At 45.3% G+C, this 12,500-nt stretch overlaps 1 protein-coding gene across 1 annotated transcript in view; it reads right to left on the minus strand.

The window, feature by feature from the left end:
• osbpl10a (oxysterol binding protein-like 10a) overlaps nt 1–12,500 on the minus strand; it is a 68,946-nt gene that overhangs the window by 9,245 nt on the left and 47,201 nt on the right. Inside the window, exons 9-10 of the mRNA XM_030789029.1 lie at nt 1,173–1,316; nt 252–768 (exon numbers count right to left, since the gene is read on the minus strand). Of these exons, the coding sequence (XP_030644889.1) occupies nt 252–768; nt 1,173–1,316 (661 nt within the window). The remainder of the gene's footprint in view (nt 1–251; nt 769–1,172; nt 1,317–12,500) is intronic.

Consider the following 12,500-nt stretch of genomic DNA (forward strand, 5'->3'; position numbering starts at 1 on the left):
AGTAAGAGTTAGCTAAGGGTAGATGCTTTGGAAAGATCATTTAACAGAAATCAGGACAAAATTTTAGTTCTTATTTAAAAAGTTACTCAGTCAAGAAAAAGTCATGCATTTCAACCTCTTCCTTTCATCAGCGAACCTCTACATTCTTTCACCTGCAACAAAGCCCAGGTTTGTTCATTTCATTCTCAAAAAACACATTGACCACACCTGCGTTTGGCAATTCAGCCAATGAGAAAGGTCCCGTCACTCACCCTCCCCGACCATGGACACGCCCACAGACATGCCCATGAACTTGCTCTTGGTCCAGACGTGGGCGTTGACACACATCCCTTTCTCCCGACACTCGCAGTAAAACGCCGACACGGGCGGGTGGTGAGACACCTGCTCCCCCACGAAACGTACGCGGTAGCCCCCCTCAGACCACCCCTCAGACCCGCCCGACGGGCGCTCCGCGTTCAGCCGCGGGTTCGGCTCGCGGGCCCCTGGGCCCACAACGTGACCGTGAGTCCTCAGAGGACGGACCCGATCCCTCGGGACCTCCCAGGAGCACTGGAAGGTCTCGCCCAGTATGGGGTTGTAGGGCTTTTTGGCCACCGCCCCTTTGCGCCCCTCGTGGAAGGCCGTCAGGTAATACTCCACAAACCGCACCATCCTCTCCTCGGGCGTGGCGCCCATGGAGATGGCCAGGAACATGTCGGGATGAGCCATGAAGTTGGCGTACATCTCCAACAGAGAACGCTTCTCAAGGATAAACGTTGGCAGGACCACCTGGGAGGAAGAGGAGAGCAGACAGAGATCAAGATGATGATGATGATGATGATGATGACGGTGACGGTGATGATCATGTGGAATACTGTTTTTCTTGACTGGTCAGCTGATTGAACAACAGTCTGATAAATCAAAGGATCTATGGCTCTTTGATTGATTGATTGATTGATTGATTGGTTGATTGACTTACTGACTGACTGACTGACTGACTGATTAATTGATTGACAAAGGACAGAACCCGTGTACCCGTGTTTGAGTCAGTGAGTGTGTGTGTGTCGTGTGTTCCTGTGTTTGAGTCAGTGAGTGTGTGTGTGTTGTGTGTTCCCGTGTTTGAGTCGGTGAGTGTGTGTGTCGTGTATGTACCCGTGTTTGAGTTGGTGAGTGTGTGTGCGTCATGTGTGTACCCGTGTGAGGTCCATGCCCAGTTTGAGTTGAGAGAGGAGATGAAGTATGACACTCCTCTGGTCCTCCAGCACTCCCAGGTCCTCCTCTTCATTCTCCTCTGAGTCTGTCATCTCCTCACTGGGACTCACTGCCTCCATGCCTAACTATAAATAAAAACACATACACACACATAAACACACACACACACACATGAACATACACACACACACACATAAACACACACACACATACACACAAACACACACACACACACAAACACACACACACATAAACACACACACACACACACACGCACACATACAAACGCACACACACACACACGCACAAACACATACACACACACGCACACATACAGACACACACACGCACAAACACACACACAAACAAAATTAATAATTTCAGTCATTAGTCACATTTCACAGTTCAGTTTAGTTCATTAGTGGCTGACAATAAAACAGTGGATGAAATTTGCATATGATATAAGATCATAAACCTTGCAAGGTCGTTTGAAATAATACCAACTTCATCAGAAATGTAGTCGCGTTAATCCAGTGATAAGAAGAGTAACCACCTTTTTACGCTCTTATGAATCAGAATCACTCTCATGTTAAACCAGTTGAGACTGGTCTTTGAAATGGGCCACGCTGCTGCTGTGAGTGCCCAGGCCACGGGTCTGCTGGCAGGGAAACCTAATCTGGGTTAAAACACACTGAGTGCCTTTGATTTAACACACACTTACTCAAGGCTACAACGACTGCTTCACTAACTCTGGTCTTTACTAAAGCAGAGACAAGGATCTGTTCTACAAAAACTCCACTACATCAGCCCCTGGGCCATAATACAGGGAAAAGCCTCTCTCTCTCTCTCTCTCTCTCTCTCTCTCTCTCTCTCTCTTTCTCTCTCTTCCTCTCTCTCTTTCTGTCTCTTTCTCTCCCTCTCTCTCTCTCTCTCTCTCTTTCTGTCTCTTTCTCTCCCTCTCTCTCTCCCTCTCCCTCTATCCCTCTCTCCCTCTCCCTCTCTCTCTCTCTCTCTCTCTCTCTCTCTCTCCCTACCCCATGTGTCTGAGCCATGTGACAGAGAGATAGTGGTGACCTAGAGACAATAACATTAATGTGAGGGTGGAAAAGAGAAGACATCAACTATCAGCCTAACACACACACACACACACACACACACAAACATAACCTATATATTTTTTAAAAAATCACTATATAACACACAATCTCAGCATTGGCATCTGTGGTATCAGAGGGAGGCTGATAAAGTCTACCTCAATATTTAATTATGTACTCTTCCTCTCTCTCTCTCTCTCACTCTCTCTCTTCCTCTCTCTCTCGCACACACACACACACACACACACACACACACACACACACGTCTGAATCCCAGGAGCTCCGCTGACATAAATAAAAAGAGTGTGAGGGAGAGGCAGACATTAGGTTTGAATTCATTTGCACATACAGAACCTATTTAAAATTCAAATTCATATTCCCCTTCAGGAAGACATCATGTTATGACTGCAGGAAACCTGAGTGTTTGCCACAAATATGTCAGACTAACATGGACTAAACACTGTAAAACTCTAAAAGAAACGTGACGTTACTGTTCTCAAATCTGTCTTTGAATATTCATGGCTTTTCATCTCCCTGTAAACAGCTGAATTAGACCAGTGGTTTTTATCTACAGTCCCCAAGACCTACAAACCAGTACAGGCCTGCTGTAAGACACACTCCCACACCTGATTCATCTCATTCACTGACTCCTGATTCATCTCATTCACTGACTCCTGATTCATCTCATTCACTGACTCCTGATTCATCTCATTCACTGACTCCTGAGTCCTTGATACCATAAACTGGGAGCACTGGGGGTGTTCCAGAGAGCGGGTTTAGTTAACTCAGAGTAAGCAGTAAACCTCCTAATAGAAGAGCCCTATGGCTTCATTCTCCTAGCAAAACAAAGCCATAGGGCTCTTCTATTAGGAGGTTTACTACTTACTCTGACTTAACCAACTCAGAGTTTTCACTAAACCCGCTTTCTGGAACACCTCCGAGGTGTTAGATATGAAGACTGTCATCTCCCCTGGACTGGAGTTGAGAAAACAGTTAATGAGACAGTTACAACAGTTGAAAGTCCCACTAATGGCTGAATGTTTACAATATGTCAACAAATTATCAAGGCCAGTTTAAACAAAGCATTAATGGTGTGTCCGTCCCCTGGTATCCAGTTATCAGTGGATTTAATGCTCTGGGCAGTTAGGGGAGAATCTCTGATATAAAACTAGATCAGATAGCTTACACTTCAGAGTAACGACCTACACTCTGGTGAAGAAGGTAAAAATACACACAAAGACAAACACACACATGCACACACACACACACACACACACACAAACACAAACACAAGCACAAACACACACACAAACACAAGCACAAATACAAGCACAAATACAAGCTGACTATACCATTTATAAAGACACAAACACAGTCCCAACCACTCTCTATGACATGTGTGAGAGAACACACACTCTATCTCTCTCTCTCTATGACATGTGTGAGAGAACACACACTCTATCTCTCTCTCTCTATGACATGTGTGAGAGAACACACACTCTCTCTATGACATGTGTGAGAGAACACACACTCTCTCTATGACATGTGTGAGAGAACACACACTCTATCTCTCTCTCTCTATGACATGTGTGAGAGAACACACACTCTATCTCTCTCTCTCTCTATGACATGTGTGAGAGAACACACACTCTATCTCTCTCTCTCTCTATGACATGTGTGAAAGAACACACACTCTCTCTATGACATGTGTGAGAGAACACACACTCTCTCTATGACATGTGTGAGAGAACACACACTCTCTATGACATGTGTGAGAGAACACACACACTCTCTCTCTATGACATGTGTGAGAGAACACACACACTCTCTCTCTATGACATGTGTGAGAGAACACACACACTCTCTCTCTATGACATGTGTGAGAGAACACACACACACTCTCTCTATGACGTGTGTGAGAGAACACACACACACTCTCTCTATGACGTGTGTGAGAGAACACACACTCTCTCTATGACATGTGTGAGAGAACACACACTCTCTATGACATGTGTGAGAGAACACACACACTCTCTCTCTATGACATGTGTGAGAGAACACACACTCTCTCTATGACATGTGTGAGAGAACACACACTCTCTATGACATGTGTGAGAGAACACACACACGCTCTCTCTATGACGTGTGTGAGAGAACACACACACACTCTCTCTATGACGTGTGTGAGAGAACACACACACACTCTCTCTATGACGTGTGTGAGAGAACACACACTCTCTATGACATGTGTGAGAGAACACACACACTCTCTCTCTATGACATGTGTGAGAGAACACACACACTCTCTCTCTATGACATGTGTGAGAGAACACACACACTCTCTCTCTATGACATGTGTGAGAGAACACACACACTCTCTCTCTATGACATGTGTGAGAGAACACACACACTCTCTCTCTATGACATGTGTGAGAGAACACACACACACTCTCTCTATGACATGTGTGAGAGAACACACACACACACTCTCTCTATGACGTGTGTGAGAGAACACACACTCTCTCTATGACATGTGTGAGAGAACACACACTCTCTATGACATGTGTGAGAGAACACACACACTCTCTCTCTATGACATGTGTGAGAGAACACACACACTCTCTCTCTATGACATGTGTGAGAGAACACACACACTCTCTCTCTATGACATGTGTGAGAGAACACACACACACTCTCTCTATGACGTGTGTGAGAGAACACACACTCTCTATGACGTGTGAGAGAACACACACACGCTCTCTCTATGACGTGTGTGAGAGAACACACACACACTCTCTCTATGACGTGTGTGAGAGAACACACACTCTCTATGACATGTGTGAGAGAACACACACACTCTCTCTCTATGACATGTGTGAGAGAACACACACACTCTCTCTCTATGACATGTGTGAGAGAACACACACACTCTCTCTCTATGACATGTGTGAGAGAACACACACACACTCTCTCTATGACATGTGTGAGAGAACACACACACTCTCTCTCTATGACGTGTGTGAGAGAACACACACACACTCTCTCTATGACGTGTGTGAGAGAACACACACACACTCTCTCTATGACGTGTGTGAGAGAACACACACACACTCTCTCTATGACGTGTGTGAGAGAACACACACACACTCTCTCTATGACGTGTGTGAGAGAACACACACACTCTCTCTATGACGTGTGTGAGAGAACACACACACACTCTCTCTATGACGTGTGTGAGAGAACACACACACACTCTCTGTCTAGGGTCCAGATTCCTATTCTTATCTTTGACCGTCTACACATTTACATTAAAAACGATTTAATACAGTATACACCGAATATTACTAATTAAACATAACTACATACAACTCATTATTAATTAAACATAATTACAGACAACTCTTTAGAAATTAAACATAATTGCATACAGCCCATTCATAATTAAACAAAACTACATACAATTCATTAGTAATTAAACATAACAACATACACAAATTATAATAGTTTCTACACACACACACACAGCAGAGTTACTATGGTAACTAGCAGCGTGTGCAGTGTCTCTCTGATTGTCTCTCTATCTGTAGATAGATAGATAGATAGATAGATAGATAGATAGATAGATAGATAGATAGATAGATAGATAGATAGATAGATAGATAGATAGATGGAAACACACACCCATGTCACACTGTTACTACTTACCTCCATCAACCTCTAATGTGACCCAGTGAATAAACTGAGTCACTCACTCACACGGACACACACTCACACACACACACACACACACACAAACTCAAGCACTCATATAAAATCAGGTCACTGAAAATCTCCAGGCAGTTTGAGAGAAAGTCTGTGAGAATTCTCTGAGATGACAATCAGATCATTATGGGTGTGGCATTCTAAGAGTTTACCCTGCTTCAAACTGTGCTAGCGATGTCCACGCAAGAATACTTCAGATAAAATTATTTTAATAAGATTTACCACACACACACACACACACACACACACACACACACAGGCTACGTGAGTGTCTTGAGTCAAACTAAACCTCATGGTCAGTCTGATCTCTGAGTGTATCATTCACACACTCAAAGACATAGCAATCTACCTCTCTCTCTCTCTCTCTCTCTCTCTCTCTTTCTTCTTTCATCTGAGACAAAGAAATACCTCTCTCTGTCTCCACCTCAAAGTTCCTTGGGCAAAGCTCCAGAACTTATGAGACCCCGTGTGGTTCCAGTAACCGATGTTCAGCACAGCACAGTCTGATGTGAACTCTGCATAAGACCTTAAAGCCGACCTGAAGGACCTTAAAGCCGACCTGAAGGACCTTAAAGCCGACCTGAAGGACCTTAAAGATGACCTGAAGGACCTTAAAGATGACCTGAAGGACCTTAAAGCCGACCTGAAGACGTCAAACTCTGCCTGAGGAGGAACCAGCCCATCAACTTCTCACCCATGGGCTACTTCAGAACCAACATTCAGTGGTGTCACTGTAGAATAAGAGCTTGTCTTAAACCCTGAGAGAGTGAGAGCTGGTCTGGCTGGTCAGAGGAGAGTTCTGATGTCTAACTGGGTCCGACCGCCACAGTGAAGGCCCCTGTACAAACATTCTCTGTCTGTGTTGATGATTCTCTGCCCTGCACCTCAGTCTAACCGCAGGAGCTGCAGTGGCTTGTAGACAGTCGCTGGTCCGTTCAAAAGCACAGAGGTGCGAGTTCCCCTCACTGACTGGCTGGGAGAGATGGTCTGTCGAGGCGTCCGTCCAGTGAACCAGCGATGGCAGAATGAGTGAGGTGAAGTTGTCTGTGAGGCCGTGAATGCTGTAGGTAAAGCTCCGTTTCTGATTAATCTTCCTGTGGAAGTGAGACAGCAGTGCTGTAGCCTGCCTGCACTTCACTAATGTTTGGTCTTTGAGCTCGGCTCCTTAGCGTGTGTGAGTGTTTGAGAGAGAAAGTGAGAGAGAGCAAGAGAGAGAGAGAGAATTAAGGAGATGCATGCATCCCACAACTGCTCCTCCTTTCCACGTGTCTCTCTCTCTCTTTACTCTCTCTCTCCCCCCCATCTCTCTCCCCCCCCATCTCTCTCTCTCTCGCTCTCTCTCTACTCCACCCCCTCAGTCACATGTATACATGAATCAACCAGTTTAATTAGTAGAAGCCTGTCACCTGAACCTCCTACATTTTCTCTCTCTCTCCCTCACTCACTCTCTCTCTCCCTTTCTCTCTCTCTCCTTCTTTCTCTCTCTATCACCTTCTCTCTCTCTCTCTCTCGCTCTCTCTCACTGCTCTTCATCATTATGCTCAGCGTGTCACATGTTCAGGATGTTGATGAACAGTAAGACGGTCGAACAGTGAACCGTGTTGTGTCATTCATTATCCATCGCTCCCTGTCTTCAGCATGGTAACGTCGTTTCTCCTTCACACCACGACTCCTCTCTCTCTCTCTCTCTCTCTCTCTCTTCCTCTCTCTCTCTCTCTCTCTCTCTGTCTCTCCCTCTCTGTCTCTCCCTCTCTCCCTCTCTCTCTCTCTCTCTCTCTCTCTCTCTATCTCTCTCTGTCTCTCCCTCTCTCTCTCTCTGCCTCTCCCTCTCTCCCTCTCTCTCTCTCTCTCTCTCTCTCTCTCTCTCTCTCTGTTCTCTCTCTCTCTCTCTGTCTCTCCCTCTCTCTCTCTCTCGAGTGTTAGACAGTCCTTTGAGTTCTGAGGGAGAGTGTGAGATGCTGTAATGGTTTCCTAAAACCTGACAGGTGCTGAGAATCGTGACAGACAGAAAACTGTGCTCTCTAACGGACACCTGCGAGGTGAGTTTTTAGGCAGGGAACATGCACAACACCCTCCACTGGGACACATGCTGTCACTCTCTACAGTTAAAGAGGACATGCCTGGAGCTTTTAATTTAATTTTACATCTGAATTAAACCTTTAATTTAAACTCAGAGAAGACAAACGCTTAATTGTGATAAGATTTTAATCTGATTTCCATATCTTTCCCCCGTCTAACCATCCATTCATTCATCTATCTATCTATCTATCTATCCTGTCTTTTCTTTCCCCTCTTCCTGCTCTCATTCAAAAAGACTCTCTCTCTCTCTCTCTCTCTCTCTCTCTCTCTCAGGCGGTTATTTCCTGCCATGTAATGTGTACATTGCTCTGTGAGTGTTAGCCTGCACTGATTGGCTAAAAAGTGATCCAAGCTAAAACAGACCGTATAACTGACCCAATAGTCCGTGATGTCAAAAACTCCCAGAAAAAAACTCTGTCTTCGTACTCTCCCCGGCACGTTTATCGCCGTCATGAATGCATTTGCGCCATCTGCTGGACATTTTACAACATTACTTGTAAGACACGCACATCTCAAGCTACAATGCTGTTACCATCAGACCTAGACCCAGCCCCCGGTGTGTGCGTGTGTGCGTGCGCGCGTGTGTATGTGTGTGTGTGTGTGTGTGTGTTTGGGGGGGGGGGGGATTGGGGGAGGCGCGCGTGTTTCACGCACATTTTCTGAAAAGAAAAACAGCTGAAACAACTGAAACTGGACCACCACAGACAAATAAAGATTCTTTTCTCCGATCGATTCATGCTTCACATCTCGCTGTCTTCTCTGGAATTACGCGGAAACTCTGAACGCAAAATCCCAAATCGATTAGCTGCTGCGGCGCTCCGTTCTGACAGATTGATTTGAATGGAGACCTCAGCCTGCCTGTTCCGCATACAAAGCAGCGCACATGCCGTAGAGGCCTTCGATGGGGTCAGGACGACTTCGGTGGCAGGCGGAGGCATTGAAATGATGAAATTATCGCTAACGCCAGCAACTTCCCCCTCGGCTTTCTCTCACGCGGCCGAATCTCAGCCAGAGACCCGGTACAAGGCACTCCCTCCCTCCCTCCTGCGCTACGGGCCAAACACACTTCACAAACTACTAGCCGACAGAGAGGAAACGATGTTCTCAAACTGGTTCATCAGCGCTTGGGACGACAAATTGACACTAATTAATTTAGTCCAATTTTCTTGCATTATTTTATTACAAAAATTGAGTCCGAAGTACCAACACTTCATTCTCAATTACTGACATTACATTTGATTTTTTAAAAAAAAAAAAATTATGAAGCCATGGTCAGTTGTATAGTGGGTGTTTTCATAGTTAAAAAAATCTACATGGGGGTTGAGAACACTCTTGATTACAATGAAGGGCACAACCGAAAACACATAGTAAACCCGCATTACGGAGGAGTTGAAAATGGTGTTTAAATATGACGTATCTGTACTGTAATGACATAGGCAGGCTAATAATATTGATTTAATCTAATATAGACTTCAGCTTCGTCTGAAGTCAAACTCATTGACCCACACGTTGAGTAGTGATGTGCGAGGTGATAGTGGACACATAGACAAGTCTGCAATGCAAAATGTACCCACCAGAGGGCGACAAAACCTAGATAACCTGCCAACAAAAACAAACTAGCGGTGTTTCTTTTTCTTTTCTTTTTCAAAAGAATCACCAGCATTTAGAAAACATCAGTACTAAGATTAATAGACATTGACCAAAAGTAATAAGGAGGCAACTCTAGACACTGACAGTGAAATTCTAGCCAGTGTCGCAAACTGCACAAGACACAGCAATCACACTGTGACTACACGCAGCCCAAAACGGTGCGCGTTCTTCTATGGAGAGACAAACTTTACACAGTAATCAGAAACTTCACACAATGAGAAACTAACTCTACACAGTGGGTGACGGCGTTTGCCTCTTAGTGAGACAATGTGCATCTTTCCTGCGATTTGTGGGGAGAGGGGCAATTAGAAATATGAGTGAATGTAAATGACGGGGTAAACGGTGACTGACTGACATATCAGAAGGCATCACAGAGGAAAATGACCCTGAATCTCCAACAGCTCATGAAAACGAGAAAACCTTTGCATCTCTCTCTCTCTCTCTCTCTCTCTCTCTCTCTCTCTCAGAAACAGAGGGGCAGGCTGTGAAAAGTGAACCGACATGTACTTCTCCTGACAAACGCGGCAGAGGACGAACACAGACAGCCAAACTGAGCTCCTCTCCAGACTCACAGTCAAAGCCTGTTCAGTCTTCCGTAGACCAGGCGTCTGTCAGAGGGAACCTATCGCACCCATATGTAGCTCGTTAGCTAAATCAGGGGCGTTTCTCTGTGGTTGCATTTGAGCAAAAAGCAAAAGCTTACTTGAGCAAAAGTTTACAAAGACTCGCTAAGAGACACGCACACATATGTGAATGTGTGTCTGTGTGTGTGTGAGAGAGAGAGAGCACATGATTGATTAATTGTGGCCTTTACAAACTCATTCTCCATCCATTAACCCTAAATGTCACTCTCTCCACAACACTACGACAGTTTGCCTATGAGTCAGCAAATGTCATTACGGACAGCGTTAATACAAACATACCATCGAAGCCGCCCGTCTCACCACAGCCGGCTTGTATCGCTGAGGAGACATTTGAAATCTGCACTGCTGTGTGTGAATTCTTTCTTACTAATCATGAGAAGGGTAGAGACGTTATTTACCCTATTCAGTGCCTTTGTGTGAACGAAAACTATAATTGGGTTTGTGTGGAGACGGTGGTCTGTCCACGAAACATATTACCTAACAGCGGCGTTCTCAAATCGTCCCTGACAGGCCAATAATAACCTTGAGAGTTTTCTAATTTAATCATACGTCACGGGTTTTTCATTAGCATGTTTTTGTTCAAACGCAATTATGAGCAGCAAATATCGTTACACATGAGTGTTTTGCAGATAAAATGTCACAGGCATGCGTCAGTTGTAGGCCTACTGATGTGCGACTGTCTCCTTAGTTGCTTTGGTTTCCCGTCTAAGACGTTCGGCAGAAAGGTTATCCGTCTCTCCGCAGACCTCTGAGAAAGGCTAAGTTCGTGGACGGATGGATGGATGGAAAAAGAGGCGAAAACAGTTAGACATTACGTGAGGATTTTTTATTATTATTTTTTGACTCGAAAGAAGGAGTAAACACAGTTTTATGGAAGGGGCAAAAGACTAACAGTCACCTCGCCTACCTAAAGAGAACGGTAAAATGAAATGCCTACACACCAACTTCCATAGTGACATATCCTCAACGGGACCACGAAAACATTACAAAGGTAGCCCCCCCCCCCCCCCTCCGTGTTAAGGTGCATGCACAGAACATGTGGCTTAGCCGTTTCATGTGGTTATTGAAGAACACGTGGCTTAGCCGTTTCAAGTGGTTATTCTATAGTCTTTCCAAAAAGGTACAAGTTCAAGACCTCAAAAGATGGATGAACCAAAAAGCCCAAGATTAGAGGGGAGTTTTTGTCTCTTTTTTTCCCCATGCATGTAAATGTTAATACATGGAACTACTTGGTTTAGTGAGTTGACATGTGTGTCTCATTGTGACATGAGACTGTAGCGAAGCGTTTTGGTATCAAACGGCTCCAGCGGAGTCCTATGGGTTGTTTAAAGGAGAGGAAATCGCTCCTGTCAGGTGTCTGAGTCACGGGGCAGTGTAGTCTCTGCCTTCACTCTTCTCTGGCTAACAGAGGACAGACTGTGTCTCGTCTCCTCTGGAGACTGAGGAGAGCTAAGTTTAACCCTGACCCACTTACACACAGACGCTCTCACTCACTCACTGTCTTAAAGGCATCGACCCCAGACACACGAGGCCCGCTATGGCCCCGCCCTTTTTACAGGACCAGCCAATGGGAGAGGAGAGAAACCACTGAGCTGATACATATGTCGTACAGCAGGTAGACAGGTATTGCACTGTACAGATAGACAGACACAAAATTAGATCTATATACTGTTAGAGTCACTTCTCTCGACTACCTCCACGTAACCCCTCCCACTCCTCCAGTGCACCATCACCTCCAAGACACACACACACACACACACACACACACACACACACACACAAAACTCTCTCTTTCTTTCTCTCTCTTTCTCTGTCCCCCCCCCCCCCCCCTCTTTGTCTGCCCCCCCCCCCCCCCCCCCCTCTGTCTCTGTCTCTCTCTCTCTCTCTCTCTCTCTGTCTCTCTGTCTTTCTCTCCCAGTTGGTCCTGCCACTGTTTGAGGTACACTCCCTCACTGGATTGAGAGGCTGGGCAATCACAGTGAGTCTTTTGTTTGATCTGCCAACCAAGCGCAGGCCTGAAACATGACAGAGAAATGATCTCTGTCACGTCCCTTTGTAACCAAGACATTAAACATTAGAC

Source organism: Chanos chanos, chromosome 12 (assembly GCF_902362185.1).
Source record: "Chanos chanos chromosome 12, fChaCha1.1, whole genome shotgun sequence".
NCBI classification, from domain to species: Eukaryota; Metazoa; Chordata; class Actinopteri; order Gonorynchiformes; family Chanidae; genus Chanos; species Chanos chanos.